The sequence below is a fragment of the Ovis canadensis genome, chromosome 9 (assembly GCF_042477335.2).
Source record: "Ovis canadensis isolate MfBH-ARS-UI-01 breed Bighorn chromosome 9, ARS-UI_OviCan_v2, whole genome shotgun sequence".
Taxonomy (NCBI): domain Eukaryota; kingdom Metazoa; phylum Chordata; class Mammalia; order Artiodactyla; family Bovidae; genus Ovis; species Ovis canadensis.
Genome location: NC_091253.1, coordinates 61,393,149 through 61,410,272, shown reverse-complemented (window position 1 = coordinate 61,410,272; position 17,124 = coordinate 61,393,149). Strand labels below are relative to the sequence as shown.

General features: G+C 41.0%; 1 protein-coding gene across 2 annotated transcripts in view; it reads right to left on the bottom strand.

The window, feature by feature from the left end:
- The window catches only part of CRISPLD1 (cysteine rich secretory protein LCCL domain containing 1), a 51,762-nt gene extending 36,984 nt beyond the window's left edge, over positions 1–14,778 (bottom strand). The window contains exons 1-3 of one of the 2 annotated variants that reach the window (XM_069600330.1): positions 14,655–14,778; positions 14,052–14,338; positions 12,792–13,111 (exon numbers count right to left, since the gene is read on the bottom strand). In XM_069600330.1, the coding sequence (XP_069456431.1) occupies positions 12,792–13,049 (258 nt within the window). In that variant the 5' untranslated portion in view covers positions 13,050–13,111; positions 14,052–14,338; positions 14,655–14,778. Of the gene's footprint in view, positions 1–12,791; positions 13,112–14,051; positions 14,543–14,654 lie in introns of those variants that run through there. The other variant, XM_069600329.1, reaches the window with a different exon arrangement.
- Between the last annotated feature and the right edge of the window lie 2,346 nt (positions 14,779–17,124).

Sequence of the window (17,124 nt, the reverse complement as noted above, 5' to 3'; positions counted from 1 at the left end):
TCTGCCTGCAATGCAGGAGACCTGGGTTCCATCCCTGGGTTGGCAAGATCCCCGGGAGAAGGGAAAGGGTACCCACTCCAGAATTTTGGCCTAGAGAATTCCATGGACTAATGTAGTCCAGGGGGTCACACAGAGTGGGACACGACTGAGGAACTTTCACTTTCATGCTTAAGTAAAAATCTTAAAAAAGTCCTCCTTATCTTTCACCCTTCATATTAAATTTATCAAAAACCCATCAGCAATGCTATTTAAACAGACTTGAAACCACCCACCTCTCTCCATGTTTACCACTGTCACCCTGGCCCCAGCCATCATCATCTCTCATTAGAATATACCAATGGCTTCCTACCTATCTCTTTGTGCTTTCACTATGAATCCTCCTGCAACCCATTCCCCAAGGCACAGAGTAATTATATAAAACTGGAAATAAGACCAAAGGTCAGTCCTAGCCTTCTCTGTGGTCCCTGAAGACTCCCACCTCATTTCGGACTTAAAGACCTTTTACCTGATATTCCTGTTGCCTAGATCTCTATAGCTTTGTTTAGTTGACTCAGTATTCTAATTTAGCTCTCAGCTCAAAAGTCATTAATTTAGAGAGGTCTTCCCCAACTACTCAGTATGTTAGCCCCCCCTCTATCATGCATGCATGCTAAGTCACTTCAGTCGTGTCCAATTCTGTGCGACCCTACGGACTGTAGCCTGCCAGACTCCTCTATCCGTGTGATTCTCCAAGCAAGAATACTAGAGTGTGTTGCCATGTCCTCCTCCAGGGGAGCTTCCTGACCCAGGGATCAAACCTATGTCTTCTATGTCTTCTGCACTGGCAGGTGGGTTCTTTACTACTAGCGCCACCTCGGAAGCCCCCACATCTGCCATGCTCCATCATCTCACTTTGCTTATTTTCATTAACTTGTTGAACTTTTTCAAAAACAGTGCCTGGTACAAAAGTGCTCAATCAGTATTTGTTGAATTAAATTCTTTGTAAATCACAAATTTATCAATTAGAATAAAAAATTGTTTTACTCAATTACAAATGCCTTTCTGTACCTTCTTGAAATTATGACAGCAACAGATACTTAGGAAAATAAAGAACGGGTTACTTAAACATACTTACTGTTACACCTTCACCAGACAATTCATTACCACTTGAATTTTCACATTTTCTTCCAATGAACTATATACTCTATGTAACATATGCATATATTGTGTTCATGGGGTTCTCAAAAAGAGTCAGACACAACTTAAAGTGACTTAACAACAATTTATATATTATACATGACAACACAGAAAAGCATAAAATGCTAGTTTTATAAACTTAAATTCAATTAGTAAAAATCATTAAAAAGATGAGAATTTAAGTTTTAAATCCTGTATAATTACTTGGTTGCATAAATTCCCAAGATAAGTATGTGAGAGAACACAGGTGAACAATAGCAAAGAATGTTCTTGAACTGTCATTCTTAATTGTTATATAAATGATTATAAATGACCATGTTGCTTTTAATGGAGGCACTCGGTAAAGGTAACTAAGAAACAATTAAGCAAAGAAACTGCATTTCCCTACCAACTATAATTATAAATTTGGGATATGTTCCCAAACTGACTTACATCTTCTAAAACTAAGCTGAAAACTTTGGATTAAAAAAGAGTTAAGGCTGCAGATATCACCTGGCCCAGAGGAGATAGTTCATGTTTGATGAATGAGTGGGTGAACAAGCTTGATCGTGTCTCCCATCCATTCTTCCCTGAACCATCCTTGGACTACTAGGATGATACCCAAACTGTTTTATGAGACCTCCGGTATAGCCTTCATATCTCAGAATTCAAGGGTCCTCATCTTACTTGATCTTTATAAGCAACATTTAACAGAGTTGATCATCCCTTCTGCCTTTCTTCATTTGACTTCAGGACATCTTACTTCACTGTTTTTTCCCTAATTCTCAACTCCATTTGATGTTCCTCCTCTCCTTCCCTAACTCTACACTGTTAAGTATGTCATGGGATCACTTTGTGACTATCTCTTCCTTCTACGGTGGCTCAGACAGTAAAGAATCCGCCTGCAGGGTGGGAGACCTGGGTTCGATCCCTGGGTTGGGAAGATGCCCTGGAGTAGGGCATGGCAACACACTCCAGTATTCTTGCCTAGAGAATCCCCATGCACAGAGGTACCTGGCAAGTTGCAATTCATGGGGTTGCAAAGAGTCACACAACTGAGCAACCAAGCACAGCTTCCTTCTATACTCGTTCCCCTGATGACTTCTCTCCTGTGGCTTTATCATCATCTAAATTCTGATGAATCCTAACTTTATGGTCCAGATTAGACCACATACATCGAGTTGCACACATGAAAAGTTCACATGGATATTTAAGGGAAATCTCAAGTTTAATTTATCCAAAACTGAGCTCTAGCTTTCTCTACCAAAAGCTGCTCAAGCCACATTCTTCCATATTAAAAAATGGTAACTTCAATACTTCCCAGTTCCTCAGGCAAAATCTTTTCAGCTGTACTGAGCATCCAAAATATGTCTATGTTACCTCCAAGATGGAATCAAATCCCAGTGAGATACCCCACGATGGTGCAATGGATGTTTAATGAACAGCAGGAACTAGGTCACTGTCTCTTTCTGCTAAGGTTCTCACTTCCTCTTGCTTTTAGAGGGAATGGGAGAGTAGAGTGGAAGTGAGGGCAGACCACGTGAGGAAACAGCAAGCATTGGTACCCTGGGAAGTGAGAAGACAAAGTTTGTTTCCATCTCTTCTCCGTTCTTGGAATTGGGTGGGTAAAATGGCAACGGGTAACCTGCGGATTTCCAGAATCTCTGTAACCATTCCAGAAGTCAGGACAAGTTGAAATTTCCCCATTGATTTTCTTTTTCTTTCCTTTTTTTTTCCCCACTGATATTCAAACCAGGATGGAAAGTACTACCAGTGTTCAAAAACTGCAGTCCAGGCTCGGGTGGATTTAGACATTGCACTAGATGAAGGAACTTGGCTGCCTGGCTGGCCAACCCAATTGCACAAGTCTTGCAGCAAGGTTTCCTTGAATTAATCAAGTTGATATCATGACTACAAATGAGATTTAGTGTGGATTCACACTATACCACTTCTCGTCACTTTCAAGGCTACCATCCCACTCCTAGCCACCATCAACTACTGGACTGGTTACTACAATAGCCTTGAATCCCTGCCCATACTATGGCCCCACCTCCCACCATGTAAAGTCTATTCTCAACAAATTCAAGTTGATTCTGAGTAGTGTAAGTATTAATAAGATCATGATATTCCTCTGTTCAAATGACTTCTTGTCACTTGGACTCAGAGGGAGTCTTTACAATGACTAGTGATGTGTATCTGTTCTCCTCAGTGAAAGCTGGGGCCTTTTTTTTCTACATGACTTTCACACTCGTGTTAGCCACACAGGCCACTTGCTGAGTTGGGAGAGTTAGGGTTTTTACACCTATTTTAGGCAAGTTAGAATGTTTGTTGTATTTACAGCTGGGCCCTCAACGGTGCCCAGTATTTGGTAAACTAATACTTGTCAAATGAAGGAATAAACAACATTAACAATTTAAAAATTCTGTGACACTTTTCTGGCTCTGGGTATTGCACTCTCCTGATGAAACTGTTTCTCGTGTCTTGCCTTTCTAAGATCCTAGATCTGCTGCTTTCATTTAATGAGGAATCTTTAATCTCCCAGAATTATAGGGTAGCTAACAAATTCAACAGAACCGAGCTGTAATGTCACTCTCTTCCTACAGGTATTGCCATTTACAAGTGCAACTTTCAAAAAGAAAATTACATTAATTTGAAATGGCAATGCTAAAAAAAAAAAAAAAAGCTATGTATCCAAATTAAGGTTTTAAAAACTTTTCCATTCTGTAGACAAATTAACCAAAACAAACCAAAAAAAGCTTTATTATATCTAAATAATATTAGTGAAGTAAAATAAAAACTGTTTAAGAAAATTAAATGTTATTGTAAATCAAGAAGAAAGAAACTTTAAAAACTTTAAGTAAGACTAACATTGAGTCAGATATTTCATGAAACTTTAAGTGCATATAGATTACACTGCATACCCTTAAAAGATGTAAATATTTAACTTTGAAAACTACCAGGCAAGTGCCAGTACATAGAAAAATAATCATTTTAGGAATCAACACTTGAAATAAAACCTCACTTGCAGTGAATTCCTGCCACTTTTAGCAAGGTAAGAAATTTGTCATCATTAAGCTCTAGGTAAATGAGTTATGAGGCCATCAATTTATTAATTGCATTTATTCTGGATATTGTATCAGTGTATTTCAGTCGTTCAGTTGTGTCTGACTCTGCAACCCCATGGACTGCAGTTTGCCATGCCTCCCTGTCCATCACTAACTCCTGGAGCTTGCTCAAACTCATGTCCATTGAGTCAGTGATGCCATCCAACCATCTTATCCTCTGTCGTCCCCTCCTCCTCCTGCCTTCAATCTTTCCCATCATCAGGGTATTATATGGATAATACAATATCCATATATTATTTTATTCAGTGACAATGATATATATCATTGGTGGCAGATAATGTCAGAAAATGTATATTTGTAAGAGTTGCTTTGTGAGAGCAACTCACAAGCTAAAATTAACTTTTTTTAGGCTTGGACTCAGGGCTACAGCTAGTAGCCCTGACTAACATCACCCTGGGATGGGGGCTACATTGTTCCTTGACCAGTTTCTGCAGTTATCTGCTGTATAGAAGATAAATCTGCCCAGAAGAAAAATCACTTCATTTCCAGTGTAAAGCATGGCCATATAAAGAATTTAAGTGACAAACTGGTACTAAGCCATTGTTTGTATCAAAACATGTACCATGGACTGCAAGTATGACTGGATGTTGGCTTGGAGCCTCTGGTTGCCCAGTGGAAGGACAGGTAGCTAGATATATTTTGTTCTACATTCGGAAAAATGCTGTGCAAAACTTCTGTCCCTAGTCTCATCATATGTGAAGTAACAGCAAGCAGGTACAGCCATCAACCCTCCCAGCAGAGTGTCTGTCAACTGTTCTGTGACTGACATGGAAATAGTTATAATACTGGGAAATAGCTTGTATAATTATCATTGTGAGACATGATCTTTGGGTCAGGAAGATGCCCTGGAGAAGGAAACAGCAACCCAGTCCAGTATTCTTGCCTGGAGAATCCTCATGGACAGAGGAGCTCAGCAGGCTACAGTCCACAGGGTCGCAGAGTCGGACACGACTGAGCATTTACAAAGACAAATGACACATATAAAATTTTTAGGGAATATGGCCTAATGTTGCTAAAGGACATTCTAGACTTAGATACACTTTCTATCACAGTGAGCTGTTTTGGATTTTAGCCAATCTATAATTTAAGAGACTTATTAAAGAGTTGTTACAAGAGATAAATATGCATTAATTTATTATTTAAATTCCAGAGCATCTGAACGTCTTTACCACTGTTCAGCAGCTCTATATTATACGACAATTTTTAGTACACCATGAATATTTTTAAAAACAGAAAAAATAATTCTGAATTACTTGATTTATTCTTCATCTCTGATATTTCCATCTATCTCTGGTGTTGATGACATCCTACTTATAGAATTTTTCTTATTTTAATTCCTCTTTCTTATCTTTTATATTTATCTCATATAATTTTATCTATTTTCCATCCATGCCTTTATTCAACACATATTTACTGAACATTCAAAAGTATTCAATCAACAAATATTAATATTTACTGGGTACATCTGTGCATCAGACATACGGTTATAAAGGTAAGAAAATCCTATCCTTCTAGGAAATTCAGTCTTAAAAGGAAAATGGACATATATATATTCAATTGTAACAAAACTTCAATACTATAAACAGGCTTAAATAAATTACTTTGGCTTCCCAGGTGGCACTAGTGGTCAAGAACCCACCTGCTGATGCAGGAGACGTAAGAGATGCGGGTTCGATCCCTGGGTCGGGAAGATCCCCTGGAGGAGGGCATGGCAACACACTCCAGTTTTCTTGCCTGGAGAATCCCATGGACAGAGGAGCCTGGTGGGCTACAGTCCATGGGGTCACAGAGTCAGAGACAACTGAGTAATTAAGCACAGCACACGCACAGCAAGAAAGACCCAGCACAGCCAAATGAATTTTAAATAAATAACAAAGAAAGAACAGTAGCTTAATGTGAACACAGATTCAATTATATGCAAGGGAGTTGAGCTTTCAAACTGTGGTGCTGGAGAAGACTCTTGAGGGTCCCTTGGACAGCAAGGAGATTAAACTAGTTAATCCTAAAGGAAATCAACCCTGAATGTTCATTGGAAGGACTGATGCTGAAGCTGAAGCTCCAATACTCTGGCCACCTGAGGCAAAAAGCCAAATCACTGGAAAAGGCCCTGATGCCGGGAAAGATTGCGGGGAGGAGGAGAAGGGGACGCCAGAGGATGCAATGGTTGGATGGCATCACCGACTCAATGGACATGAATCTGAACAACAGCAGCAAAGGGAGTCGAGGGCTATGGGGCTTACTGGACTAGACCTGCCTCCTTTTGTAAGTTCTTCAAGATGGGCTTTAACTTGTGAGCAGCCAGAAGTTAACAGAAGCTTTGGACAGTTAAGTAAGCACCAGAGATTTGTTTGAGGGAAAAGACAGATTGTGTAGCAGTGAGAAAGGTAGATTAAAGTAGAAATAACGTAAGACTAGATGGTATACTCTTCTGCTGGGGAAGCTGTGATGCCCATCTTGGGGAGACAAAGAACACAGGTTTTGATGAAATAGAAGAGATGGATTCAAACATTTCTAAGACAGAATCTAAGACTCTGGAGAGTAACTGTGTATTTGTATTTGTGTGTACATATTACATGGAAGTGGACAGAGGGAATGAAAGCAAGGCAAGAGTTGAAGATGTCCCTGATGATCTGTTTTTGTTTGGACAGGATGTGGCCGATGTCTATGACATTCACTGAGAAAGAATGCAGGGAGGGAAGGAGGACCATGGGCAAGAGTGGAACAAAAGCAGCTTGTTTTCTTTTTAGACATCTTAAACTTGAAGCAATATTACAATATTACTTTAAGATTCAAGAGATGACCCAGTGGGCAGTAGGACACATGAAAACAATGCTCAAAGACTGTCAGATGGAGTGTCACCACGGAGCCATCAACAGACAGAAGGCATTTAAAGTCAAAGGAGTAGATAAAATTCCCCAGGAAGGGAGAAAACCAAAAGTAAAACCATGGGGGCCAAAAGTAAAGTTTGAAGAGATGAGCAAGACCCTTGGAAAAGACCCTGATGCTGGAAAAGACTGAAAGCAAAAGGAGAGGAGGGTGGCAGAGGATGAGATGCTTAGGCAGCATCACCGACTTAATGGACATGAACTTCAGCAAACTCCAGGAAATAGAGGAGGATAGGGAAGGCTCTCGTGCTGCAGTCCATAGGGTCACAAAAAGTCAGACACGACTTAGCGACTGAACAACAACAACAACATGATGAAGAAATAACCACACAAAAAAAATAAAAGAACCAAGTGATGGGGCTAATACCCACAAAAAAGAAAGGCTTGAAGAAAAATAACAGTATACTCAACAGGATCAAATCTCTTATCTCACTGCAGCCCGTAGGCTATATATTTCTAAATCTATATACATAGGAATATATAGCCCATGGGCTGGTATAGAATTCGTATCCCTATACCAAGTCTACCAATGACAAAAACAATGCCCCAAATCGTTGCTGTCAGACTTCACATGCCAGTAAGCAGCAGAGACAACACAGGTCTAAAGGCAATGTTTCCTCCTCAAATATCCACTGCCTCTTCAGTAACAGCTTCATTTGATGACCTAAAAGCTTCAGTTTTTCAATGTACCCTGAATTAAACACTGGTAATCCCTCTGCTTAGGTTACTGGTTTCTATAATTAATAATGCATTTCTCCTTTCCCTGATTCTACCACAGGGCTTTGCTTTCATCAACCTACTCTGCTTCTGGTTTCCTACAAAAACAGTCAGCCACTCCACTTTGTCGATTCCTCTCTTTTTTTTTTTTTAACTTCATTAGAATACAGCCAATTAACAATTTTGTTATAGTTTCAATGGACCCCATAGGGACTCAGCCAGACATATACATGTATCCATTCTCCCCCAAATTCCCCTTCCATCCAGGCTGCCACATAAGACTGAGCAGAGTTCCTTATGCTATACAGTAGGTCCTTGTGTGTTATCCATTTTAAATATAGCAGGGTGTACATGTGATCCCAAACTCCCTAGGTATCCCTCCCCACCAGCCTTCCCCACTGGCAACCAGTAAGTTCATTCTCTAGGCCTCTGAGTGTGTTTCTGTTTTGTAAATAAGCTACTCTGTATCTTTGCTTTTTAGATTCCACATGTTGGTTCCTCTTCCAGCTGAGACATGCCCTTCACTCTTGGCCACAGCTCGTGGTCCTGACCATCTGCCAGAAGCAACATATACGTCATCTTCCCCATTGATTAACTCTCCTGTAGGAATATTCCAATATTCTGTGATCCCCTGGCATCAATCACACATGTGAATGAAGAATTTCGTGTCCCTGCCTACATGAAAATTTTCAAATGTGTCTATTCTTTCTTATCAACCAGCCTATAAGCTCTTCCAGTGAAGACGTGACCTTCTGGAGGTCATTTTTAACCCTATTAATTAATGAGCCTTAGAGTGGGGGCAGGGTTATGATGTTAATAAACATGGATGTGGCTTGGCTGCAGTATTCAAACACAAAAAACAGACTAAAATAAGCACCAAATGTACATAAGGTAACTGGCTATTCGAACTTTCAATGCAGTATAACAGGGTATAGGATTTCTGTGTTAGCTCAGCTAGTAAAGCATCTGACTGCCACGCAGGAGACCCAGGCTGCATTCTTGCATCGGGAAGATCTCCTGGAGAAGGGGAGTGTAAGTGGCCAAAAGCGGCGGCACTTACCACATGTCACTGCAGATTCTATAGGAAGTGGCTCTTTAGCTTTTCATTTTATCAAAATACACTTTTTTAAAAATATTTATTTGGTTGCAGCATGTAGAATCTTTAATTGAGGCATGTGGGATCTAGTTCCTTGACCAGAGATTGAACCCAGTCCCCCTGCATTGGAAGCATGAAGTCCTAGCCACTGGTCCATCAGGGAAGTCCCCTGAAATAATTTTTTTTAATCTTTTTATTTTGTATTTGGATATCCCCGATAGCTCAGTTGGTAAAGAATCCACCAGCAATGTGGGAGACCTGGGTTCCATTCCTGGATTGGGAAGATTCCTTGGAGAAGGGAAAGGCTACCCACTCCAGTATTCTGGCCTGGAGAATTCGATGGACTGCACAGTCCATGGGGTTGCAAAGAGCCAGACACGAATGAGCGACTTTCACTTCACTTCATAGCCAATTAACAATGCTGTGATAGCTCAGGTGAACAGTGAAGGGACTCAGTCATATAACGTACATGTATCCATTCTCCCTTAAAAATACACTTCTGTCAACTATTTGAACCAATTTTCTTTCCATGGGTCGAGCAACATCTGTACTTACATTATTACTATATAAAATATAAATCAACAGTATTTCAAATAAAGCAGTATCGTTCTTTTAGACTTCCCCTTCTTTGTGTATTCTAGAAAACGTGTTCCTGTGTTACCATCGGGAAACAAACTCCTCTGCAGCCAAGTTATTAGCCAAGACATAGTTCTTGTGTTCATAGTATCTAAGGGCAACACAACATAAACCTTGGCTGGTTTCTGAATCTACATTTCAAGGGTAGAATGAAAGCAATGAAATTGAAAAGAAATGCATATAAACATTCTAGACCAGACATCATATAATAGGCACTTATTTTCTTTGGAAGTCAGACATAGAAAACGAATCACAGAACTGTTCTTTCATTACTTCCATATTACTTAAAACACACACAAATATTCTCAGATTTCTTTTTGTGGGTTTGAACTCCCAAGTTCTTCCTTATTTTGAATAAAATGCAACTGAGTACCTATCAACATGGAATAAGCATAGGGTGGCCTACTTGGGAAAACTCCATAATTAACTGGCTCTTTCTGTTTGAAAGCTCACAGATGAAGAAGTCAGAGAATCCTGTACTTTGAACAAACGTTTTAAAATAGTCAGAAAATGGAGACATTATTGATGTCATATCATGCATGGCACAGAATTTTGAAAAGAGCAAACAAATTTCAGATGGGCTATTTAAATGGTATTAAGGAAATATAATATTGGTTTTATGTCTTAGTGATACTTACAGGGACCTTGTAATTGCAACATGGTTGATAATAAGCTAAACTTCACACAGGTCATCTCATTTCTTACATAATCCTCACAACACCCCTCTGAGGTAAGAGCACGTGTTAGACACGAGGAAACTGAAGTAGAGGGCAATTTAGGATTTGCCCAAAGTCACACAGCTAGTGGGTGCATGCGTGCATGCTCAGCTGCTTCAGTCGTGTCTGATTCTGTGTAACCCTATGGACCATAGCCCGCCAGGCTCCTCTGTCCATGGGATTCTCCAGGCAAGAATACTGCAGTGGGTTGCCATGTCCTTCTCCAGGGGATCTTCCCAACCAGGGAATCAAACCCATATCTCTTATATCTTCTACATTTGGGGGATGTCCTTTTCTCCCAGAGCCACTTGAGAAGCCAGAAGTGGGTATCATTGCCAGAATTTAAACCCCTACAGCCTGATGGTTGGGACTGATTCCTTATCTCTGATGACTTCTCTTGCGTACTACCTACATTCTTTAGGGTAAAATATTTTTCTAGCAAAAGTTAAAATAATATAAGGAAATATTTTGTAATATATAATGTGAACTTAGAATTTCCATGTTTCATCAAAGTTACTTAAATAGAAAATATCTATCCAAACTAATATAAGTGGGAAAAAAAAGGAAAAACTAGAATATATTAAAATTGACGGGACCCTGCAATGTGTCCAAAAGAGAAATGTTAGCATTAATGTTCATTAAGTTTGCTGTCATCAGTGAACATTATTGGTCTTTGCTAGTGCATTCCTAATAAGTAGTAAGATTTTTGAAAAATTTTCTATGTATTTAGGGTATGAACTATTCTAATATTAATGAGTTACAGTCTTGAAAAAGTAATATTTAACAGTCTTTAAAAAGTAATTTTGTTTCTCAAACTTACTGATTTACTCTCAGAATTCATATAAGGTTATTAAGCATTTTATGTATTTTTATTGAATCCTTTACCCAAACGTATTTTCACACTTCGAAGTTCACAAATAAATTTAGAGGGTAAAAAGTTATTGCCAAAGTATTCCTTAACATAAAGCAACCACAGAAATGTATACTTTACAACATGTCATTTGCATACTTCTAAGAAACAATGGCCCATTAGAAACTACATATATATATATATATATATACTTTATGAACATGAGTGCATGCCAGTCACATCTGACTCTTTGTGACCCCGTGGGCTGTAGCTCCACCAGGCTCCTCTGTCCATGGGATTTTCCAGGCAAGAATAATGGGGTGGGTTACCATTTCCTCAGCCAGGGGATCTTCCCGACCCAGGGATCAAACTTGTGACTCTGTGTTTCCTACATTAGCAGGTGGGTTCTTTACCACTGCACCACCTGGGAGACCCTATACCTATCTATCTATTATCTGTCTACATACACATATGTGTGTGTGTGTATATACACACCCATCAGTCATCTGGAAAGTGTCTCCAAATTATTCATCCTTGATTTTTTTCAGGTCCACCATTCATAAGAAGATTCCATCAATTAGGAATTAGGAAACAATTTTTCTACTAAGTCAGTTAAAAGCAAATAAATCAACTGTTCAGCATTTTGGGGACAGGAATCTTTTTCCTAAGAGCAGAATTTAAAGCACTTAGTTGGAACATTATATCTGAAGGTATTTATTTTACTCTGAAATTTAAAGAGCTCTTAAAATGAAAGGAACACTGATAGAATATGTAGTAGAATATTTGCTGCCGCTTCTGCTAAGTCGCTTCAGTCATGTCCGACTCTGTGTAACCCCATAGACAGCAGCCCACCAGGCTCCCCTGTCCCTGGGATTCTCCAGGCAAGAACACTGGAGTGGGTTGCCATTTCCTTCTCCAATGCATGAAAGTGAAAAGTGAAAGGGAAGTCGCTCAGTCGTGTCCAACTCTTAGCGACCCCACGGACTACAGCTTACCAGGCTCCTCCGCCCATGGGATTTTCCAGGCAAGAGTACTGGAGTGGGTTGCCATTGCCTTCTCGGAGAAGAATATACAGGACCTGGGAATTCCCTGGTGGTCCAGTGGTTAGAACTCCATGCTTTTCCTGTCCAGGGCCTAGGTTTAATCCCTGGTCAGGGAGCCAAGATCCCATAAGCCTTGTGGCATAGTCAAAAAAACAAATATACAGGACTAGACCACTGCTTGTGTGCAGTAACAAGATTGGAAAATTGCAAAGATGGATTTTAATCAAAGATGGATAAAAAAACGGTGGTACCAGAGAACTTGACTCAATACTCTGTAATGACCTATATGAGAAAAGAATCTAAAAAAGAACAGCTACATATATAAGTGATTCGCTTTGCTATACAGCAGAAACTAACAACATTGTAAAGCAAAAATAGTCCAATAAAACTTTAAAAAATGAAAAAAATGGAATATGCAGAAGAAAATACTCTTGAAGAAAATCTTTTTAAAAGTTTTATACAGGACAAATGTTAAAATATTAAATACCAGCAGGATGGATTTTAACCACAGAAGCTAAAAGCATCATTAAACATTTCTATGTACATACCATTTGAAAAATGTTCTTACCATATACTCCATATTAGAAGCTGTAGGATATACCTGACTTCGCAACTTATTATGAAGATCCAAGATACTCTGCATGTCATTGTCTGTGATGGCCCTTTTCCCTCTTTGCTTGGCTATCCACCACACACCATCCTCATCCATGTACTTTTCCAAAAGTTTTTCCAATAAAGTGGCATTAGGAACCACCATGGCTGGAATCGCTCGGGCCATGAGGAGCACTGTGGTTACTCTGAACCACTCCCGCACGGTACACTTCATAATGAATGCTCTCAGGATTTCCCCGGGAAAATCTCCAACACCGGCTCTTCCACTCCTTTTGGCTATAAGGACATGTAGTGCAATTAGGGTGAAAAATCCTGGCACACATTAATTTTCTAACAATAAAAATAATACAACAGTCACAAAGGGATGGAGCCAGTTTGATTTGTTTACATAATTCCAGGAAATGGAATAAATTTTGAAATGAATTTTCTCCAATCCATTTTTACTCCAGAGGACTTTTCACAGTGCACCTTTTCCACAAAACAAAAAACTGCATTTTCCAAGATAATGTACATGATGCTAAAAACAAATGGCAAAAGCAACCCAGAAGAATTAAAGCTTGAAAGAGATTTCTGAATTACAAATCTTTAAATGGCTATTTATGGCACAGAGCCTGCAAAGGATCCTAGAATGTTTTAGCCTACAATGTTTTATCAGGCAATCCAGAGGTCCAGGTTTCTCTCTCTGTTTCAAGGTATTATTTTATCTCACCGCCCCATCTCTGGTTCAAACATTCAGAATGTCAACAAAATTATGAAATCGAGGGCGAATGCTTTAAAGAAGTACAAAATTTTACGCATACATATGTCCACGGAGACTTCTAAAGGGACCAGTGAATTAATGCAAGTGAACAGTTAAGGTCACTGGGGGAAGTATCTTCGCATACAGGCACAGGTCAAGAAGAAAAAAATCATTATTTCCTAGAAAGCTTGTGCCTAACCTGTAGCCCGCACCCGATGAAGACAACAGCCACGGGCGGTTTCGGAGCCTCTCCGGCCACACGCCGCAGGCGCACACCGTTCACCCAAACCAAAGGAGGTGAAACTCACAAACTCACTGAGAAGCAGGAGCGCCCAGAGTTCTCCATCGTGGCTGCTTTCCGAGTACACACCCACCCCTCCGTGATCGACCGTTCTCTGCAAGTGGATTTTTTTTTTTTTTAAGTAGAGTTTAAGAAGAAAAAAGTAGATAGAAGAGGGTGGGAGCTTGACGACTTACCTCTCCAGTGTGAAGTTCCCTAAGATGGATCAGCAGAACCAGACGGCCGGCCTCCCCAGCCGCCTGCAGCCTGCACACAGACGACCCGGTTCGGGAGGACCCGGGAGTCGCACGTCCTCCGGCGCTGCCTGCAGTGGGATTGCTATCCTCGGCCTCGGCGGCTCCCCTCGGACCTGAAAGCCGGAGCTGGGCAAAGCACGGCGAAGTTGGGAGGCCGAGGCTGGGGTGGAACGGCAGCGGCCTGGTTAGCTCTGCAGGGTGGGCGCCCGAGCGTCTCGCAGCAGAAGCTGCAGGAGTGAGAGGGGCGGGGACTCGGGTCAGGCTGGGCGGCGAAGGCTGCAGGCGACCCCGCGCTCCCGCTCAGTGCAGCCGCGGCGCGCAGAGCTAGGCGCAGAGCGCTTCCGCCGCTCCCGTGAGCGCCGGGGCATTTATTGCGGTCCCCGCGCGCGCGCACGTGACGTGAGCGCCCCTGCTCGCCCACCCCCACCTCTGCCCAGCCCTGGACGCGTGCCCGCGGCGGGAGCGAGGAGAGGCCGCCCGGCTTCTCACCACCCACCATCCCCGCACCCCGCCCCCCGGCCCAGCGCCGTCAGGACGCCTCGCCTTTGTGGCGGTAGTTTGGGCTTCAGGGACCAGAGTGGAAGGTCTGGACCCCGTGAGAGGCCATGTGCAAGGAGGATCAAACTCCCAACGCCCCCTTACAGTTCCGCCAACTTTCGAGAGAGCCGTCTCCTAGTTCCTTGCAGATTCGATGCTAAACAAGGAGCTGTCCCAGAGAGCGCGCGTAGCCGGTGAAGTGGGGTTAACACTTTGGAAACTGGGAAAGGTAACTGGGGCAGGGGAGCGTAGGGTAGGGGAACGGAAGTCTTGTCCTTTTATTTTCTCCAGGGAATCACTTCCATTACCAAGACCAGTTGTCTAGAATTAGAAAGGTTTTTTTTTTGTTTGTTTTTTCTGCGTTAGAACATTGATGATGATGAACAAATGGGACAAGGATTTCATAGAGTGACGGATGATCTGTGACTCAGGGTTGGCTGACAGTTGAGAGCCCCACTTCATCCTTAAAATATGTTGCATTCGCTTCCTAAAGTGACAGCAGCCCCCCTTTTTTTTTTCATTCTAATGATGTAAACATTTTTGGAGTTGATACAAAGAGTGGCCTCAATTTATCAGAGCTACCTTGACAGGAATTCAATACCCAAACCTAGAAATGATAGTGAAATGAGAGTCAGTCTCCTAGATGTTCATGGTAAAATTCGAAGTAGGAAAATTACTAATTTTAAGTTCATAAAGGCTCGCCATAATTAATGTGGTGCTACAAATACATTTTTTATTAAGCGTTTATTTAATTTATTTACCTTTACTTTCCCTCTGTGGGCTTTCCTCGTGGCTCAGATGGTGAAGAATCTTCCTGTAATTCCAGAGACCCAGGTTAAATCCCTGGATTGGGAATATCCCCTAGAGAATGAAATGGCAACCTACTCCATTATTTTTGCGTGGAGAATTCCATGGACAGAGGAGCCTGGTCGGCTACAGCCTATGGGGTCGCAAAGATTCCGACACGACTGAGCAACTTCACTGCTGCGTTGTGGGCAGATTCTTTACCACCTAAGCCACCAGGGAAGCTACAGTCTATAGCATATGATCAAATAAAGTAAAACTCTGAAAGTAATTCCCAAATCCCACCACGCAATTACTTCATCAAACCAAAAAAATTCAAATCTATGCCTCTGGTGAACATGAGACCTTGCTTCCTCTCAAATGAAATATGGCCTAGCAGAAGAACACAGAAGGTGAAAAGCATTGATGCACATAACCAGTTTCATAGAAGGTGTCATTTTTAGCAACTTATTACACTTGCACTTTTCAAATATTTATAACTTTTGGCCTTGATTTTCCCTCTTGAATACTGATGAAAGACCCCAAATTATGTGATACAAGAATTTTCATTTCTCATATCAGATGAAGAACACTTTTATATACTGCAATTTTAATGTACCAGAAATTATGTCTGTATGTGTGCCTAGTCGCTCAGTAGTGTTTGACTCTCGCGACCCCATGGATTACAGCCCACCAGGCTCCTCTCTCCATTGAATTTTCCAGGCAAGAATACTGAAGCAGGTTGCCGTTTCCTACTCCAGGAGATCTTCCCTACACAGGAATCAAACCTGTGTCTCCTGCATTGGCAGGCAGATTCTTTACCACTTGAGCCACCTGGGAAGCCCTGTTGAAAAGTATACAGAGTATCATATAAAAAACAGCTAAGAGTAATAACATTACTTGAAACATTTTCAAAGAGAATTTAAGTTGGGAAAAACGGAATTAAGATGTTAAAAATGAAGTTAAATGCATTGACTCTTGAATGTTTCCGTCATAAAACTTTCCACAAAATACACAGATCACACACCTAAAGGCTTACATTAAAGAAAATTAACTTTGGTTTTAAGATTTTAATTCCCAAACTTTCTCCAGGCAAAAAAATAAAAGTTTGCATTCCTCATCTTAGTGTTTCTGTTGGCTTCTAATCTGCTCCTGTGGGTCATATTTTTATATAAAGGGAATGATTTAAACATTAGCAATATCAAACATTAATACTTTGATAATATGTCATATCTCATGTATATGCTGGGAATGTCATTTTAAAGAGTAATCAAACACAATGTTCTGGAATAGTCTAAAATGATACTGTTCACTTTTCAATTTTTTGTTGGGAAATCCGTGTGGAGATTAAAGAAAATGTCAGAGAATTCATGTATAAGGTGCACTTTGCTTTGAGGCTAAGACTGATACTTGTAAAGCCACGGTTGTTTTTAGCATTGCTACTTTCTCGTGGCAGACACTGTGTTCGCCTAACCCAAAACCAGCCTTCCACCCCTTTTCTTCCAAGCCCATAGCTGCCAATTTACTGGAGGTGTTCACTTGCTCACATTCTGTCACACTATCCTCAGAAGATGAACATTGACTAGTGAAAGGCAATCTTCACACTCTACCAGTAGTTGACTTCAGTTCAGTTCAGTCGCTCAGTCGTGTCTGACTCTTTGCAACCCCATGAATCGCAGCACGCCAGGCCTCC